Source organism: Narcine bancroftii, chromosome 6, assembly GCF_036971445.1.
Source record: "Narcine bancroftii isolate sNarBan1 chromosome 6, sNarBan1.hap1, whole genome shotgun sequence".
NCBI lineage: Eukaryota > Metazoa > Chordata > Chondrichthyes > Torpediniformes > Narcinidae > Narcine > Narcine bancroftii.
This window is the reverse complement of record NC_091474.1, coordinates 135,728,667-135,749,342: the sequence shown is the minus strand read 5'-3', so window position 1 is coordinate 135,749,342 and position 20,676 is coordinate 135,728,667. Positions and strand designations below refer to the sequence as shown.

The 20,676-nt window shown below is 43.5% G+C and overlaps 1 protein-coding gene across 4 annotated transcripts in view; it reads left to right on the top strand.

Moving 5' to 3' along the window:
* Nucleotides 1-20,676, top strand: part of col9a1b (collagen, type IX, alpha 1b) — a 159,330-nt gene that overhangs the window by 4,620 nt on the left and 134,034 nt on the right. For 2 of the 4 annotated variants that reach the window (XM_069886151.1, XM_069886154.1), the window contains exons 2-5: nt 14,445-14,469; nt 17,798-17,860; nt 18,310-18,345; nt 18,440-18,502. In XM_069886151.1, the coding sequence (XP_069742252.1) occupies nt 14,445-14,469; nt 17,798-17,860; nt 18,310-18,345; nt 18,440-18,502 (187 nt within the window). Of the gene's footprint in view, nt 1-14,444; nt 14,470-16,348; nt 16,498-17,797; nt 17,861-18,309; nt 18,346-18,439; nt 18,503-20,676 lie in introns of those variants that run through there. The other 2 variants (XM_069886152.1, XM_069886153.1) reach the window with 2 other exon arrangements.

Below are 20,676 nucleotides of genomic sequence, written 5' to 3'. Positions count from 1 at the left end.
TCTACGAAAACATCCAGGACATGACCTCATAAACGGCAGCCATGAATGTGCCAAAAGGACTCTATGATCGACTTGTGAATAAGGTATAAGCCAGACACATGCTGGTGACCAGGAGACAGCAGCCAGGTGAGTCCTACAGAGCCTACCTACAGGCACTAAAGTTACTGGGCAGAGCATATCCATGCACTGATAAAACTGCGGCCGGGATCACTGATGACCTCATAAGGGATGCTTATGTGGCTGGGATTCGGTCTAACGAAATGAGGCAATGACTGTTGGAGCACAGTGGAGATAGCCTCATGGAGACTGTTCAGATCGCGGGAGTCACGTGATGGAGTAGTGGCCGGACGGTGAACTCCAGCCCTCTCCAGAAAAGTCGGGAAAAACAAGAGAAAACACAAAGGCACAGAAATAAAAGTTACAGAAAAGTGAGTATAAAGGTGGAAAGAAGATGGCGACAAAAAAAGAAAAGTCGAAAGCAACGGTAAGAAGAGAGGAAGAGAAGACAAAGGAGGAAAAAGGTGAAGGCCTTACCTGTCCGAAGAGGCCCGCTGCGGAGAGAGAAACCCGCTCCCTCAGGTCGGTAAATAATGGACTACAAAAATGGCTCGCAGAGCCGAACAAAAGTGCGCAACCGCGCATGCGCGAAGTTTTTCGCGCATGCGCGATGCAAATGAAAAAAAACACACCGACGGGAGGGGGGACCAGCTGGGGAGTCGATCTCCACAGCCGGCAACGACAGCTGCAGAACACCTGCAGCAAGAAGAGACCACAGAAGACAATAGAAACAAGATAGAAGAGGAGGAAAGGGCAACAAAGAAACAACAGATGGTCAACCCAGAGGAAGAAGAAGAGGAAGAGTATGGTGAAATAGAAGAAGAAAAGAGAGGCAAGGTAAAGGATATACTTGCTCTTATTAGAGGATACATGGAATCATTTAAAGAATGGCAAACACAGGAATTTAAGGATTTAAGAAAAAGAATAAACAACACAGAGGAGAAAATAATTAAAATGGAGATGACCTTAACAGAAATGGGAAAAAAAATGGACAAGATGGAAGAGCGGGCAGTAGCAGCAGAAATGGAGGTAGAAGACTTAAAAAAGAAATTGGAGAAATCTAATAAAAAAACTAAAGAGACACAAGAACTACTAGCTCAAAAAATAGATACAATGGAAAACCATAACAGAAGAAATAACATAAAGATAGTGGGCCTTAAGGAAGATGAAGAAGGCAAGAATATGAGGGAGTTTATAAAAGAGTGGATCCCTAAGACCCTAGGATGTCCAGAACTACAGCATGAAATGGAAATAGAAAGGGCACATAGAGTATTGGCCTCTAAACCACAACCACAACAAAAACCAAGATCTATTGTAGTAAAATTCCTAAGATATACTACAAGAGAAAAGGTACTGGAGAAGACAATGGAAAAAGTAAAAGAGGGCAACAAACCACTGGAGTATAAAGGGCAAAAAATCTTCATTTATCCAGATATAAGTTTTGAACTCCTAAAGAAGAGAAAAGAGTTCAATACAGCAAAGGCGATTTTATGGAAGAAAGGGTATAAATTTATACTAAAGCATCCAGCGGTATTGAAAATATTTATTCCAGGACAGCAAAACAGACTATTCTCGGATCCAGAAGAAGCACGAAAATTTGCAGAACAATTACAAAAATAGACTGAGGGAGGAAGACGGGTAATGAGAGTTAAAATGATCACGACTGATATGTATGTGGGTAAAGACAAAAATAGACTGAGGGATGAAGACGGGTAATGAGAGTAAAAATGATCACGATTGATATGTATGCAGGTAAAGAGGTATAAGAGTGAATAGAGACAATGAGCATACATGAATGTATCTGTACTTAGAGGAAAATATAGATAGTATAGACAAGAATTAATAAGGGAAGGTAATGGAATAGAGAGAATAAGGAGGGAATTAAAAGAGGGACCTTTGTGACATATGAAAAGTGAAATCTTTTCTGGGGGAGGAGGGGTGGGGGGAAATAGCGGTCACTGCACAATCAGTTGACGCTTGCGAGTGGATTCGCAAATCCAAATGGAGAGGGGAGATGTGGTTGTCCGACAAGGGATAAAGGACAACTCAGGAGGTGAAGGGGAGATTGGGGATAAATAAGATAGAAATAGGAGAATAAGGAAAATGTTAGATGTTGTAGGAATGTTGTCTTATGAAGAGTTGAAAATAAGAAAACAGAAATGGAAAAGGAGGAAAGGTAATGATGGAAAAACGGAAAGAGAAGATAAACAAAATATAAAAGGGCTACGCTGAACTATATGTCTTTAAATATTAATGGAATACATAACCAAATTAAAAGGAAGAAACTACCAAATTTAAATGAATAAATGTATTCCATTAGAAAAAAAATAACATATTGGTTAAGAAATAATATTGAAATATTCGAACAAGTATAGGAGCCTTACATTAAATACAATAGCGAAAACCTACCGGGGACAAACATTACCTAAGTTGATAGAAGGAGAAGGAAAGAAAAGAATGGACTCAGTAGAATTTCTGGTGTAATTTTGTTGAATGACAACATTGTCTGACTGGATTAATGCAACCTAGATTGTATACCTAAAATGGATGAGAGGGGGGGGTGGGGGGGTGGTTTGGGAGGAAAGGGGGGGGGGGAGAAAAAGTCACTGTATATGTGTGAAAAGAAATAGTGTATATCATGGCTAATGTGATTTATGGTGTGAAAAATAAAAAAATTTAAAAAAAAAAAAAAAAAAAAAAGAGACTGTTCAGATCGCTGAAACAATGGAGGCTGCAGCCCTAAGCATGGATGCCCACACACAGGGCTGGGTCCACTGTTACAATGCGAGTAGAATGCTTTTAATCTGGCCTCCCCACGCCCCGTCGATGCCATTGCCCCCGCCACACTACTTGATGCAGCCCCGAAGTGTTACTTCTACGGGTTGGAGAAACACAGTCGATTGCTGTACCTTGTGAGGAAGGCCCGATGTCAGAAGTACAAAAAGAACGGCCATTTCACAAAAGTCTGCCAGTCCAAAATGGCCACCACCAAGCAAGGTGCCTCATGTGAAGCCCAACCACCTTCCCCAGATTCAAACTCAACCTCGGATCTCTCATCCAATGAGAGCGAGGAACCGATCACGTGGCAACGCTTGATGTCATGACGCAAGCACCTCGCGCGGAAGGTGCCCTCACAACGCTCCACCCTCACTGCTGTGAAGCTGCTCTCCAATGGCACGAGGGCCTCCATGCCCAACGGAACCTCCGCACTGGCAGGCCCCGACGGACCACCTGCACCACGCATGCTGCCTCCTCTGCAGCTAGCCGCTGACTTAACGGCACCACGGCACTCCGCATCGGCCCCCTCCAACCGGGTCTCTGTGTCGGCAGACCCCGACAGCCCGCCCACTCCGATGATGTCACCGCGCAAGTGTAGCATGCAACAGGCCGAGGCACTACAATGCTCCGGCCCTGCTCCAGTGACGCGAGGCTCCATCGGATGGCCCTCCCAGTGGCGTGTCATGTCATCACGCCAGCCTCCGGAGACACCAACACAGGCAGCTCTGCTGGAGACACCAACACAGACAGCTCTGCTCCCTACATCATTCGCTGCATCTGTGACACTGAATCAAAGCCAACCACATCCCTTAGCTAGGACCATGGAAACCATCAAGGTGAACAATCAATATGGTAATTGTCTTTTTTATTCAGTTTTGACGGAAAGCTTCATTCACCCAGATCTGGTCCAACGATATGCGCTTGCAGTCTACCCGACTGACCAGAAAATTTCACTGACCACAAGAGCCCACTCAATGGGCATCAAGGGGTATTGTGTGGCATCAAGGGGTATTGTGTGGTGCCCACTCAGGGCATCAAATTTACAGATTTTAAGTTGCTAGTCCTGTCTCAACTGTGTGCTCCTGTATTGTTGGGGTTGGATTTCCAATGCCATTTTAAATCGGTGTCACTGCATTATGGGGCTCCCCACACCCTGCTCTCTGTCTGCCACCACCACTCCACTCCAGATACCTCCTACCAGAGACAGCCCACACCAGTCCCCGTGCCCCAAACCCGACACTCCACTTGTAGTCTCTCCACTCTTCGAGTCGATCCTCCACCACTCTTCACCAACCTCACTCCTGAATGGCAACCGATTGCCACCAAAAGCCGGCAGTACAGCTTCAGGGACAGGATATTCATTAAAAGTGAGGTGCGCAGACTGCTGAATGAAGGCGTCATTGAGCCCAGCGCAAGTTGCTGGAGGGCGGAGGTAGTAGTCGTGAAGAATGGGGAGAAGCTGCAGATGGTAGTTAACTACAGCCAAATGGTCAACCGCTTCATGCTCTTGGACGCTTACCTTCTTCCGCGAATCACGGACGTGGTGAATCAGATTGCCCAATACCGTGTGTTTTCCACCATCGACCTTCGATCAGCCTACCACCAGCTCCCGATCCATCCGGAGGACCGCCCCTTCACGGCCTTCGAAGCAAACGGGTGTTTGTACCAATTGCTCAGGGCCCACTTTGGTGTCATAAATGGTGTCGCAGTCTTCCAGATGGACCGGATGGTAGACCAGAACGGCCTAACAGCTACATTCCCATATCTGGACAATGTCACCATCTATGGCCATGACCCGCAAGACCATGACGCCAACCTTGAGAAATTTTTCCAAAGCGCAAAACGGTTGAACCTGACCTATAATTTAGAGAAGTGTGTATTCCAGACCACTCACCTCACAATTCTAGGTTGCGTGGTGGAAAGCAGGGTGGTAAGGCCAGAGCCTGACCGCATGTGCCCTCTCATGGACCTTCCACCGTCCCAAACCCAGAAAGCACTCAAATGCTGCCAGGGTTTTTTTCCTATTATGCCCAATGGGTCCCACAGTACGCTGACAAGGCACGGCCACTCATTGTCCACCTCCTTCCCCTTGTCAGCGGAAACCAGAGTGTCCTTCGACCACATCAAGTCAGATATCGCTGCAGCCACCCTGCATGCTGTAGACGAATCGATATCCTTCCAGGTAGCGAGCGATGCTTCCAACTTTGCACTGGCAGCCACTTTAAACCAGGCCAGCAGGCTTTTCGCCTTCTTTTCCAGGACCCTCCAGGGCCCAGAAAGCTGACACTCCTCTGTCGAGAAGGATGCCCAGGCCATTGTAGAGGCTGTACATCATTGGAGGCACTACCTCGCTGGCAGATGCTTTACACTGCTGACCGACCAACGCGCAGTCCCATTCATGTTTAGGAACAACCATAGGGGTAAGATCAAAAATGACAAAATTGCCAGGTGGAGAATCAAGCTCTCTACCTTTAACTATGACATCCTGTGCCAAACTTAATGACCCACCCAATGCCCTTTCCTATGGGATGTGTGCCAGCGTACAACTGGACAGGCTGCAGAGACTCCAGGAGGAGCTCCGTCACCCTGGGGTCACCAGGTTCGCACACTTCGTAAAGGCCCGCAACCTGCCCTGTACGGTCAATGAGATCCGCGCCATGTCCCGAGCCTGCCCCATCTGCGCTGAGAGCAAGACAAATTTCTTCTGGCCCGAGAAGACCCATGTCATAAAAGCCACCCGGAGTGTGGACTTCAAGGAGTCCCTACCTTCGACAAAACGTAACACCTATATTCTCATGGTAGTTGATGAGTACTCCCGCTTCCCGTTTGATATTCACTGCCTGAACATGACTGCCTCCACAGTCATAAATGCACTGCACACCATCTTCACCATTTTCGGGTACCCCAGTTATATTCACAGTGACCGGGGATCCTCGTTTAGGAGTGCTGAGCTGAGGCAGTATCTTCTGGAGCATGGTATTTCTTCGAGCAGGACCACTAGCTACACACAAGCAGTAACGGGCAGGTCGAAAGGGAAAATGCCACTATCTGGAAAGTGATCACGCTTTCCCTCCAGTCTAAAGGCCTCCCCACCATTTGCTGGCAGGATTAACACCCAAATGCCCTACACTCCATCAGGTCTCTGTTATGTACTGCCACCAATGCTACCCCGCATGAACGCATGTTCTCATTCCCACGGAAGTCAGAATCGGGGACAACCACACCAGCTTGGCTGATGGTTCCTGGGCCTGTCCTGCTGAGACGTCATGCCCAGTACTCAAAAAATGACCCTCTAGCCAACCGGGCAACGATGCTGCATGCGAACCCACACTATGCTTATATCGAGTACCTGGATGGGTGGGAGGACACGGTCTCGGTAAGGGACCTGCCTCAAGCCAGAGCTAACATTGTAACATTCGTTCCCCAACCATCCTCCAACCCTCCCCCAGGTAACATGCCAGGACAGCGGGACCAGCAGCAGTACGTGGATGACGATAGCAGTATAGCGGACCAGCACATAGACAATGACGACTGCGAACTAGGGGAACCTGCACTGACACTCAAAGACTCCAACGACGATCATTCAACCCCCCACCAGCTACTTCAATTCTGGCGCCACGGCGATCATGTCGGACGATCAGGCCACCCGACTGTTACAGCCCGTAACCCCTGCATGCTATCCTCCCATGTCTTGGAGTCCAAAGAAAGAGTGTACCATTGCTGTTGCCCTTCATACAGACTATGGACTATTAAGAACCCAAAAAAAAACGCCACTCTGTATTCCCCCTTTTTTTTTTAGCCACGCCAGGGTCAGTTCTTAAAGAAGGGGTGAATATGATAGTATGGGATCCTATCACCACTGTATATATTTATATATATTTGCATATAATGATAATGATTGGCTGAGAGCCATAGCCACACCTACTGGCCAGCTCATAAAGGGCTGCACCTAACCAGATCCAGGTCATTCTGGACTGGTCAACCTCGATGTACTACCCTCCAATCTTTTGGTAATAAAAGCCTTGGTTTGAGTCAACAAGTCTTTGAGTCATTCGATGAGCTTCAAGGGGGTAATTTACAGATCTTATAATCCTACCAACAATATTTGGGATTCTGGGAGGAAATTGAAACAGCAGGAGGAAATCAACAAAGTCCATGTGCAAAGTCCACATCGTCAGCACCTAAGGTCAGGATCAAATTGTGATCCTCGAGCTGCTTCCTGTCTATTTCTTGTACCAAGGTGTATGACTGTACACTTCCCAACATTGTATTTCATCTTCCATCTCTTTGCCCATTTTCCTAATCTATCCAAATCTCCGTGTCCTCAGCACCACCAGCTCTACCACCTATTTTGGTGTCATCTGCAAATTTAACCACAAAGCTATCTATTCCATTATCCAAATCATTTACATATAATGTAAAAAGAAGCAGCCCAACACTGACCCCCGTGGAACACCACTAATAACAGGCAACCAACCCAAATAGCATTCCCTTATCCCACGCTCTGTTTCCTGCCTATTAACCACTGCTCTCCCCATGCTAGTATCCTTCTTGTTATTCCATGATATCTCATCTTGTTAAGCAGCCTCATATGTGGCACCTAGTGCAGACCTACAGAGAGCAAGGGAGCAGAGATGCAGCGGTCCCGCAGGGTCCAGCTGCTCAGTTGAGTGCTGTTGGCTCCACATGGGTTTTGAACAGCCCATTGGGGGAGCTGACGACTGAAGGTCTGATCCCAAGATGGCAGCACCTATTAATCCTGCAGCAGGCACGAGGGGTTGCAGACTGGGGAAGTGGAGGACTGGAGCATGGCACCAGAGGACAGGAAGATCACACACTGTCTGAAAAGGACAAGCAGAGGAGACAACCCGTAGGGACAGTGATCATGGTGGCGGACCAGTGAGGAGGCCCTGCAGCTGAGGGACCAGTGCACATAGTGAGCTGCTGGCAACTTGAGGTGAGGAACCCGTGGAAACTGTGGGTTGCTGGAGACTGCTGTCAGGAGACTCATACCAGGTTGAAGACTTCTGGAGATGGGCTCAAACTGGCTGGAGGAGGCCTAGGTATCAGAATCAGAATATGAGGAGGTGCCAAGGGTGCTGACCACATTGGAGGTTTGGATCTGGAGCTTGGGTTGCTGATGGTTTGGATTGGACTCTGTGTGGCTGCCGGGGCTACAGAAGCTGTGGAGGCAAACCTACGGAAAGTCGGTGACTCTAGGGGACTCTCTTTTGCTTCTATCTTTCTGACTGTAAGAGGTCCTAAGCAATTCCTGCTGGTGACGTAACTGTCTGCCTGGTAGCAGGCAAAAGGGGATTTCATGTTTTATGTTTTATTACTATTATAATAAGTTGAATCTTGAATCTTAAATGTTTCCCAATCCTCTATCTTCCCATTATTTTTTGCTTCCTTGTATGCCCTCTCTTTTCCTTTTACTTCCCTCATCAGCCATAATTGTCTCATTTTTTTTCCATTCACAACTTTCTTTCCTATTGGTATGTGCCTGTCCTGAACTTTCCTCAAATTTTTTGCAGGAACTCCAGCCATTGCTGGTCTGGTGTCTTCCCTCATGGTGTGCCTTTTTGATCAACTTTGGCTAGATCCTCTCTCATGCAACTGTAATTTTGTTTACAACACATTGGATGTTCCTCTTCCCTTTTCAAATTTCACAGTCATATTACCATAGCTCTCTAATCACTTCTGGTTCATTTGATAATAGCCAATCCAAACAGTTCATCAACAAGCTGCTCCAACAAGCCATTCTGTAGGAATTCCACAAACTCTCCCTCCTGGGATGCTGTTCCGACCTGACTTTCCCAATCTACTTTCATGTTAAAATCCACCATGATTATTATAACGTTGACCTTCTGACATGCCTTTTTTTAAAATTTCCTATTGTATTTTGTAGACCACATCCCGGCTGCTGTTTGGAAATCTGCATATAACTGCCATTAGGGTCCATTTCTTAACTCAACCTGATGTACAGCTCCCAATGACACCCATCCTTTGGCCACAACTCAGTAATGGCCACAACATTGTACCCTCTAATCTGTAACCGTACCACAAGTTCATCCATCTTGTTTCTAACGCTGTGTGCGTTTAAGTGTAATAACCTTAGACCAGTTTCACTCAGTTTCAGTAACATCCCTGGGAACCTTGTTTTTTTCTTCTCAATGTTTCTGTTTTTTTCTCTCCAGAAAGCTCTTGTTCCTGTGTGCTATATTAAATAATCAGAATCAGAATTTATTGTCATGAACAAGTCATGACATTGGATGTTTTGTTGCAGCATCACAGTGAAAACATTCATATTACTGTAAATTAAAAAGTAACATTTTGTCTTTGGTTCATTGATTATTCAGGAATCTGATGGCAGCAGTGAAGAAGTGCCCTGTGCCATTGAGTTCTCATCTTTAGGTTCCTGTACCTCCTTCCCGACGGTAGCAGAGTGAAGAGGGCATGGCCTGGTGGGGGTCTTTGAGGATAAAAGATACTTTTTTTTAAAAGACACCCCCTTATGTCAATGTCCTCAATGGAGTGAAGTCACCATCCCAGTTAAAATGATGGTGGGGATCAAGATACATAATGTTATCTGCAGCTGGGCTGAAGTGAAAAAAATAGCAATCTGCCAAAATCCTTTGGTATTATTTTTTAAAAAGGATTGCAGGAAGAGGAAGAGGACAATTGGAATAGTGTGGGTGAACACTTTTCCAGTAGATGGAGCCACATAGCAGACTATACGGGAATGGTATCAGAGAAAAACATGAGCATGGATGAGTCGCATTCCATTGTGCCACTGCTGTGCCATTGGTTGTCAGGCTAACTTTGTAATTTTCTTTTCTTCAGGCATCAAGTTGCTGAATTAATTCTATTATCCTGATAGGCATTTTAAGATGGGATCCTCAGGTCACTCCAAGTTTGGATCATGCTGTCACCAATTTTTCCACTGAACAGTTTTCCCTTGTGTATTTTGACCATAAAACTCAATTTTAAACATCTCTATCAAATATCTGTTCTAACAAGCTGCATAAAGGATAATTGTGGAATATATGGTGCAAGAGATAATAATGATGGAGATTTAAAAAAATAATGGGCTAACAGTAAACAAAGACCCCAACGAGATGTTTTCTGGCTGGCAAATGGTGTGTGAGGGATAGGTGTTGAACCTCAACTTTTTACCATTTATTCAAATTAATTAGTTAAAGGTATTGTGACAGAATATGTTGTGTTTGTATTGCATATAGGTATGTTTTTGGGAGATAAATTGGGGCACGTTTGTTAGAGTAGGTCACCTACAAACACTTTAAAACAGATCTTATTTAAAATACTGGAGCTCTGCTCATGCTAGACAGGCTGGTACCAAGAGCCTTTGGAAAAGCTTTGGAGAGTGCCTAAGAGACTTCACTGATGAATTGTTGTTTACAAAAAGGCAACAGATGAAAGAACTTGTGGGAGCTGCAGGCTGTCTGAAGTGGAACTTGCTGTTCTAAGAGGGTCACGTGGTTTTGCAAGCAGAGAGAGTAAAACAGGCTTTCTCTCAGAGAGAGAGAGAAAGAGGGAATTCAGTCCTGCAGTTATACAGTCAGCAGCAGCTAGGACTGGAACAGGAAAACCCCATTTGGAAGACGGATTGTGACTGCTTCGTTCAGCCTGGTCGAAGCCCTTGTGGGGTCCTCTGGGCTCGTAACATCGGATGAGGAAAATACAAAAACAGAGGATTATAGTGTATTATAGCCCAGAAGACCCCAAAACCCAGCAGCAATAGATATTCACCAAGACAAATGGTTACTTAAACCAAAGTTGCTTTTAATTATCTTTAAACATGAAAACCAAATAACACTTGAACTTATCACTATTGACTTAACTATCCTAACTTAACCCTCTTCTAATTCTAAGCGCATGTGGAGTCTGAAATGTGTAATGATAGCAGTTTTAAGGATGTCATTGAGATGGACTGAGATCTGATGATAGCCCCTGATGAGATCGACTTTTGAAAACACCTGTGCCATTTCTAAGTTAGTGGTAAAATCTTGGTTGTGGGGCATGGGATACTGTTGGATGTGGTGGCAGCGATAGTCACCACGTGGCCTCCACCCTCCTGCTGCCTTTGGAACCATGTGCAGGGGGGAGGCTCAGGAGCTTGTTGGAATGTCCCACTATCTTTAGGTCTTCCATTTAAAAAAAATCCCCTTGGCGAGGTTGAGCTTCTCGGGCAAAGGCGACACACCCTGGCGTGGAGCGGGGGGCCCTTTGTGAGGATCTGGTGCCTTACCCCATGCTTTGGCTTGGTGGCAGAAAACTGTGGAGCCACAATTGAAGGGAACTCCACTATGATCCATGTAAATGCATTGTGGAGAGCGTAATGGAGTCGAGGTGGGAGGCAGGTAACTTGGCTTTCCCCAGAGGCGTGACTTGAAAAATCCTGACGGGCACCAATCACCACCCTTTAGGTCCACCAGCATGCAGTAGGCTCGCAGGAAGTCTGCTCCCAGGAGTGGTTGTGCCACTGCCGCAATCGTGAATGTTCACATGAACCGGTTACTGCCAAAGTGGAGGGGGACATTGCGGGTGCCGAACATTCATATGGAGGTGCTGTTCACTGCCTTCAATGCCAGGCCAGGTTTGCCATTCCAGGTGTCGTAGGCTGAGGTGGGGGGGGGATACTATTTCAGTGCCAGTGTCCACGAGGAAGCACCTTCCTGACAGAGTCCCACACACATCCCACACACAACAAACACACGGCGGCTGTCACGTTGGCCAACCGCCGCAGTCATCAATGACATTTGGCCATGGCGTTTACCTGAAATGCACAGGGTGAGCAGCGTTAATGGACCCTGCAACCTATCGTTGATGATAATAGCAATATTTTTGGCTCAGGAGGTCCACTTGACTCTCTGCTTGCTGTGGTTTTTGCCAGCTGTGTGCGTGGCCTAGCAACCTGCTCCACTGAGGTGCCGTTTTCTTTCTTCACTCCCCAAAGCCCGTCTTCCTGGGCTGCGACTTTCCTGGGGTTGCTAAGCAAGTCGGATATCTTCAGGCAGCTACTCCAGGAAAATCTGCTCAAAGAGCAGGCGAGGCACCCTCAGCAAGGGTGAGCATTTTGCTCATGAAGGCAGATGGGGACCCTGTCTCCCAAACCATCCATAGGCAGCAATTGGGCGGTGTGCTTGTGCCATGAGAGCCCAAAGGTGCAGGTTAATAGCTCCTTGAGGGCATCATATTTGCCTTGCCATGGAGGCTGCCTTAGGAAATAGACGACCCTTGCTGCCATCTCCTAGTCCATTGAGCTCACCACATGTAGTAACGCATGTCATTGTTGTTGATCTGTCAAAGGTTGAACTGGTTCTCGGCCTGTTCGAATCACACGTGTGGCTGCAACGCCCAGAAAGTTGGCAGCTTTAATGAAACTGGATGAAGAGCTGCTTGTTCCGTCATATTTGAGTCCAACTGCCGGGGTATCCAATGTAAAGTGTGGAAAGAAGACAAACACATGAGGAGTCTAAGTTGAAGACTGCTTATATTCACTCCTTGCTGCTGACTTCAGGAATAACATCACGGCAGTGCCAATCTCTGATTGGGCAACATTCCCACTGTTGCTCGCTGTTACCCGCCGTATGGGTGGTCACCTGGGACAAAGGTTGTTGGCCCCTGTGGGATCAGCGCAGTTGCCGCGTTCGTTGGCCATCTTGTGTACCGGGTCGTGTCCCAGTTAGTGGACAGCTACAACCTCCTTATTTAAGAAAGATATAAAGACATTAGAAGATTTAGAGAAGGTTTGCTTGTGTATTACAATGTTGTCTTGTGAGGAAAATTGAGATAGGCCAGATTTTGATGCGCTGGTCAGTGTCGATATAGAGAGAATATTTGCTTTGCAGGAGAACCTGGAACTGATTTCAAAATAAGAGATTGCTCATTAAAGACAATTGAACGGGATTTTTTCCCAAATCTTTGGAACTCTTCTTCAAATACCAGTGGAAGCAGAGTGAAATATATTTAAGGCACAGGTAGATGGACACTTACTAAGCAAGGTTATTGTGAGTAAATAGAAATATAAAGGTAAAGATCAGATCAGCCATGACCTTATTAAATAATGGAGTAGGTATGAGCATTAAATGGCCTTCCTCCTTTGTTCAAATTTGAATGATTGGATATACATATCAACCACATCATTTAGAAACATAGATAATTAGAACTGGATTTGACCATTTCATCCTTTATGCCTGTTCTGTCTTTTGTACAACCAAAACTGATCCTCTCTACCAATATTGCATTCCCAATCTCTCCCAATGATCTAGATGACTTTGGCATCTAGAAATTTATCAATTTTGTTAAAATTATTAAGTAGCCTCGTCTTTACACATTTTGAGATATCAAACTTCAGGAGTTCATCCTCTGGGTAAAAAAGTTTGACTCCATTCTCAATCTGAAAGTCCTACGTTGAAATTTGGCCTTGTGAGTCCTCTTAATGATTTCCAAGTCAGAGCAAATAACTGGTCATATCCTAAAGGTCTACGTTATCATTCAGATATCCTCAAATTATTGTAAAGTGTAGTGAAATATATATCTAACTGAGTTAATGTGTCACCACATATCCCAGAAAACAATTTGGTGAACATTTGCTGCACATTTTTCCTGTCTGGAAAATACATTCATGTATAAGGAGACTAAAATTGCACACAAAATTCCAGTTGTGTTGTCATCTAGGCACTGTGTAATTGTAGTAAGGCATCCCAGCTCCTTAACTTAAATCCTCTTCTTTTTAAGGCCAGAGTACTATTTACTTTTTTAAACTGTGTTGTGCATTTGCATGGTGGCTTTCAGTGAGTGGCAGACAAGGACACCCAAGTTTCTTTGTAGATTAACACTTACAAATATAACACTATTCATTTAAGAAACAACCATTTTTTAAAAAATCAAACATTTAATCTGTCTAAGTTGCCTTGAAGACTTTTGCATCTTCCTCACTATTTACAATCCCTTTAGTTAAGTGTTGTTGATAAATCTCATTATATGATATTCTGTTCTCTCAAACCAATGTCTCTTTCTTATATATATAACCTCACTCGTAGCTGCCTGTCACCACAAAAATGACCAATTTATTCCTGCTCAGGCAAAGAATTGCTGGAGGAACTCAGCAGTTCAGACAATATACATGTTTATGATTCTGACTCAAAACAGTGAATAACCATTTCTGTCTATGATTTTTGTCTGACCTGTGAGTTCCTCCAGCAATTCTTTGTCTGCTCAAGATTCCAGCATCTGCTGTTTTTGTGTTTCTAATTTATTTCTGCTGTCATCTTCACTCAAACACAACTGACAAATCTTTGCTAGTTTTTCAAGTGCCAATTAATGTTCCTTATTGCTGATGTTAAGCTGATGGGAAATCTCTCTACACCTTATAAGTTCTGACTATTATATTAACTATTCATTAAACTTGTTGATGCTCATTTATCAAATTTTATAATTGACAGGTATAAAAGATATGTGAATTCAACAACAATGTCTATGTTAAAGACAGATAGTTTTTCAAGTTATTTTCCTTCAAGGTTGTGTGAAATCTAACAGGTACACAAGAGGAACTAACAAAAGCATCTTATGTTTACATGACCCAGCTTACTAAAATTCCTTTGCTTCAAGGTAAAATACTATTTGTTAAAATTGTAAAATGTGTGCTTGAGTTATTCAGTCTTTTTTCCTAAAGTAAAATGTTATAGTAATAAATTCTAAACTTTAGGATTGGTAAGTAGATAAGAATTGGGTATAAACTTTGGAGAGAAAATTGCAGATATGTGGAAAGAACAAAGAAACCAGTCCAGAAGAATAATGGGAATTATGCAGATATTGCCATTTATGACTTCACTTAATTTGAATTATTTTATGTAATACAAATGCGTGATGAGATTTATGAGTTTATATCTTTTGAACCTTTCTATTGAAACATTTTCACTGTAGAGATCCTCCTATAAAAATCAAGATCGTTGAATTTCCAATGTATGGAAAGTATCCTAAAGGAAGTTATCTATAACGTTGTAAACATCATTATTATTGACAAAAACTGAATACCTTATTTGTTTTGTGAAGTTATTTTAATCAATCACCTTACCTGTCACAAAGAACATTGAGGCAGTATTAACTATTTTATGTTGTGCATTTTTTGGGGAAGAGAACACATGCTTACACCAAATGATGTGGAAAATATTGGAGTTATAGACTGAATCTTTTTTGTACATTTCAGGTATCATTTGCTATATGGTTGATGAGCTATGTGTGAAATTATGATAAAATGTGTGATTTCCACATGATGCCATGGATTGTTCCATTTTCAATTCAGTGGGTTATATAAAAAGAGGTGATGAGTCAGCATGCAGGAGGGAGCTTGAAAACTTGTTGTGCACCAACAACAACTTTGCACTCAATCCCACCAAAATTAAGGAGCTGATTGTTGACTTCAGGAAGGAAAAACCACATGTGTACATGAGCCAGTTATCATTGGGGGAATCAGAGGCGGGAGAGGGTGAGCAAATTACAGTTGTTGTGAATCACTAGCTCAATGGGTCTTCCCTGGAGCCAACACAATAATGGTATCATGAAGAAAGCATGTCAGTGCCTCTACTTCCTCATGAGTTTGTGGAGGTTTGGTATGACATCAGAAAATTTCTACAGATGTGTGGTGGAAAGTGTGCTGACCGGCTGCATCATGGTCTGGTATAGGGACACCAATATCCCTGAATGTATAGCCCTGCAAAAGGTAGTGGACACAGCCCAGGACATCACAGGCAAACCCCTTCCCACCATCGAGAACACATGTGGGGAATGCTGTTGTCAGATAGCAGCAGCAATTATCAAGGATCCACACCACCCAGCACACACTGATCTCACTGCTACCGTCAGAAAAGGGGTATAGGTGCCATAAGACTGCACCACCAGGTTCAGGAACACTTGGTACCCCTCCATCATCAGACTCCTGACAACAAACTTGATCAGGGACTCATTTAAGCACTTTTATTGTTTTTTTCTTCCCTCTGTATTGCACAGTTGTTTACATTTGTTTACACATGTACAGTTTCTTTGGACTACCAATAAGTGGGAATTCTCCCTGGCTGATAGAAAAAAAATCTCAGGGTTATTATGTGATGTGAATAAATCTGAAATGATGATCTCTCATCGCCGCCCGTAGACAGCGCAACAGGAATCTTGCTCCGACTTCTGAATTTCCTGTCCAAATTCCGGGAAGAACCTTACAATTCTGGAGGTCTATATTTTTTAAAGATGCAATTTATCTCGACAACAAAATTAATAACACATTCGTTTTATTATTAAGCAAATAATCCTAAAATCTATAAACAGCAAGATTAGAAACGAATTTTACGCATAGAAAGGTAGCTGGTGAATGTTACCCCGAGACTCCGCCCAAAGGCGGCCAGGTCCTCCAATCACAGCGTCTGACAGCAAAATATTAATAAACATTAAAAACTCATTGCTATGCACGTATCTTAGTCAGGGACCGGCGAAGGAAAAGTTTCCTGGGGGCCTAATATTCAAGAAGAGGGAGAGGATAGAGGTAATCTACCTGGTGATTAGGTTACCATGGCGCGCACATGCAGGCAATACGGACTCCTATTCCTGGTCATTTTTCTACAAACAGCGCGTCTCGGTTTAACTCAAGTAAGTAGATATTAATTTGAATCTTGGCGTAATATCTTTTGAAGTTCGCCAACCCTTACTGCAGCGACCGCGTTGGTCCTTCCAACCTCATTGCTTTGGACCATAAATGTCTCAGTTAAAGCTATTTAACGAAAGCGTTGCGGTGGACGCGTTATGATTGTGTTGGGGGTCCACTTAGGTGTCCGCAGTCTGTCCAATGTTTAAAATTATAGGAACTGCGGTATCCCTCAGTGCAATCAATGGGCATCAACAATGGACCGATATTACCGTTTCGGCCACTGCTGAAAATTATTTCCCAATGAATACAAACATATAGATCATAGATGGTTAGTGCAACGCCTCAACAGCGCTAGCGATCAGGATCGGATACGGTTTCGAATCCCACGTTGTCTGTCGGAGTTTGTCCGTTCTCCCCGTTCTGCATGGGGTTTTCCCGGGGACTCCGGTTCTCTGCCCCCCCCCTTGTTCAAAACGTACCAGGCAGGGGTGTAGCTTGGATGTAAATTGGACGGCACGAACTCGTGGCCCGAAGTAGCCTGTTAACGTGTTCTATGACTAAATTTCTATGTCATTAACTCCAGCAAGGAGCTCACATTTGTAACTATAACGTTTTACTTAAAGAAAAAAAAGAAACGTGAAACCGGGACGAGGAATCTTTCCTACACGGCGTAGAGAAGGACATACAGGGATGTCGGTGATCTGAAGTTGAGAGTCTCTGAAGAGACTTTTTCTTCTCTTTCTTCCATGTCCCGATAAACAGCGTCTATTTCGGTGCCGTTACAGGCTAAACAATGCAAAAAGATTTCGGTGCATTTTATGGGTGTGAATTCGAATCTTTATCCTGTCGGTGTTGATTCCCTTGATGTCCAGGGGTGTTGAATTGGGGGGGGGGGGGGGGGAGGGGGAGAGGACGAACAATGAATTTTTTTTGGTGCCTCTTTCTCGTTGTTCGGCATGCCTTTCTGCCAGATTCTTTAATTTAGTAACTTAAGGAAGCTTGTACCGTACTTTCCTGCTCAAGATTAGTTTAGGCAATGGTGGGGGTGGCCTAATCTAAATTAGCATTTAATCTATTTATTCATGTATTTTTGCCTGCATTAAGAGTTGAAACGATCGTTCACTCGTGAATGTTTCGCAACAATACTGTCATTCGCAAATAATTGCAGTAAACAACTTCCAATTTAATCATTATAAATCAGTATATACATTGTATTTGAACGAATGTAGATTTCTAACGCGTTGATTTGATCTGACTTTAAAAGTTAATACTTAATTTTATTTTAATGGCTTTAAACCGCAGGATTCACCGGATGATGTAGGTCGCCCTGGTCCAGCTGGAGTCCCAGGAGTGGATGGGATCGATGTAAGTCATTGGATCAACGCCATCAATGGTGACCTGTTCTGCTCCCCCTTCCTCCACTCCCACCTCCCCTTTTCGTCTCCCCAATCGCTCGAAATCCGCTTTTCCGCAACAGCATAACAAAATCAAAGCGAAAGCCCGCTCCGCACCTTTGATGAAAGAAGCATGCCAACCAAAAAGTCCTTTCGAGGCCAGGTTTTGTAGTGCCGTGGACCCAGGGTGGCTGGGATAGAATAGCAGAAGCTCTGACTCCAGTCTCGATTAAAAGGCTTTCTCCTACTGATGTTGCTTGACCTGTTGAGTTCCTCCAGCCAATTGCATTTGCATTCGCATTGCGTTAAAACGCCATTCACTCGCATAATTTCGGTCAACAAGTCCCGCTTTTAGCCACGGTTCTGGAAGATTAACATCTGTAGTAATGACTTTTGTTCATTTGTGTGATTTATTAACAGGGCCCAAGAGGCCCGGATGGCCCCCGAGGTCCACCGGTAAGTGTTCATTTCCCTCTGTATAGTATAATTTATGTAAAATACCTGATAATCCTTGGATATTATACTATTTCTCCATTTGAATTCTGTCCAGGGTCCGAAAGGTGATACTGGCCCGAGTGGAGCGCCCGGATCGGCGGGAAAGCCAGGGGAAGATGTAAGTGACCCCTGCGCCGCGGATCAGGAGGGTAATTGAGCAAAATTCACCACCATTCTGTTCTCTCACCTTGGTTGATCCAGCTTTCAGTTAGTGAGAGCAGCAAGGGTGAAAGTGGTGAATTCCAGGTCTTCCGCTTTAGACAAGGCTGTTATTGTGCGCAGGTATGAGCCGAGAAGACGGAAGGAATGCAATCCCTCACTGCCTAAGGCAGAGCAGTCGCTGCGTCGCGTGTTTAATCTTTAATTGTTAAAACGACTAGAACGGGCACAAGAGTTTACCCGGCATGAGAGGGTGTGCTCAGGGTTGGGCTACTTTGCCCAACAGCGGGGGTGGTGAGTTTAGATCTTTCTTGTCATAGTTCCCCACGTGATAACAACTGCCTTTTCTCCCGTGAATTACCTGGAGTAACTCAGCAATTAACGCTGCCAATCCCGGAGAAAATTTATAGGTTTAATATGCGTATTTATCACTTTTTTGCTAGTTAAAATTTTGGAAAAGGGGAAGTCAGACTATAGCACCAAAACGCGAGTGTAACCCATCAGGGGATCAGGATTTATCTTAGGCTCCCCAATTGCAAGTAACAAAGTTGAAGTTCGAGATTTTGTTAGGCGGTCAAAGGCAATAGTGTGGAGGGGCTTGGGGAAAGAGGGATCTCCTCTGATGAACACCCAACATTATCTGATTGCCTTCAACCTTATAAAGGTAGGGAGGGGGGGTTGGTCGCTTTGGGCTATTGTATATTCAGTACTTCATTATGTTGCAGATAATGGGCGTTGCTTGTGTTTGGTGCTGTTCCAAAACTCCCCATTGAACAGCTACCAAACACAAGCAGTGCCCATTAAATGCCACTGACTGATGTTTAAAGACTTTAATTTTCAGGTAATGTCGTACATTAAGTACGAAATAAAAACAAACTAGATTGCAACAAAATGGCCTGAGATCCTTGCTGGGCATTGCCAAACAAGTAAGAGGGAGAGAGAACATCTGAATTTTGTCTTTTTCTTATAATTCTGGTTGAATGTTTTGTGCATTATAACTTTCAGCTTTTTTAAAAATTAAATTTATACAATATCTCAGGCCCTTCCAGCCCACAGATGGTGCCACCCAAAACATTGGAAGAAGCTAAATTATTAAAAATATAATATCTAAGTATCCAAATTAAAAGAAAAAAAAATCACAATTTCATTTCACAAAAATTTGATCCAGAATATAAACATATAATTCCCAGAGGTTCCATGATAATTCTGGAAGAATGATAGCCCTTTCAAGAGCTGATACTGATAATACTTTAAAAATGGCTTCATTCCCTAAAAAAAAAAGTAGAGACAGTTTTGATATCACAATAAAGTTTTTTAACCTTCAGAATATTGTGAAGATAAAAATGGGCATATCCAGACCCACAACACTGAGGTTGATTCTTAATCACCTTCTTAGTTTAGGACAATTTGGAATAAACAATAAATGCCAATTGTGTCAGCAATGTCCTCATTATATGAACAAATACATTTTAAAAATCTATATTTTCTGTCAATACAAACATCTGTGCATATGTCAGAATTGTTGAAATCATAATGAGGTCCTTTGGTTTACCTGGAGAGATGTTTGAAAAGTTAGTAATGAACTTGGGTATTTATTACCACCTTGAGTATCCTAGGTGAGGATCCATTTTCGTATTATGGGTGAAAAACTCAATGGATCAAACTGGTCTTGGAAGTATTGTGTGCCCATCAGTATATAATATCACAAAAACTAACCTATTTCACTACTAAGCAGGCCAAAAGCATGATTAAAATCATTAATTGATAGGATCATCATATCGTAATCTGGACATTTTGTGATAAATATTTGTTTGGAACCATGGGGGCAATTTACAAGCATTATTTTGCAACATGTAGCATGAACTGTGTATGTTTCGTGAACCAGTTGTAAATAGAGAGCACAGCAGTGAAATCAACCCTTATGCAGAATTTATTTGTTGATTGGTGCACCCCATTGGGCCAAAATAGATCCTATGCAATTAAATTTTGCATCCTTTACTGATTGGAATAAAAGAAAACCATGTTCCTATTTTATTTAGTAATATTCCTAATTGCTTGCAGATTTTTTGAGAACTCAATTTAGAATTACAGTATTGCAATAACATAAATGTTTACAATATCTAAAGTGAATGT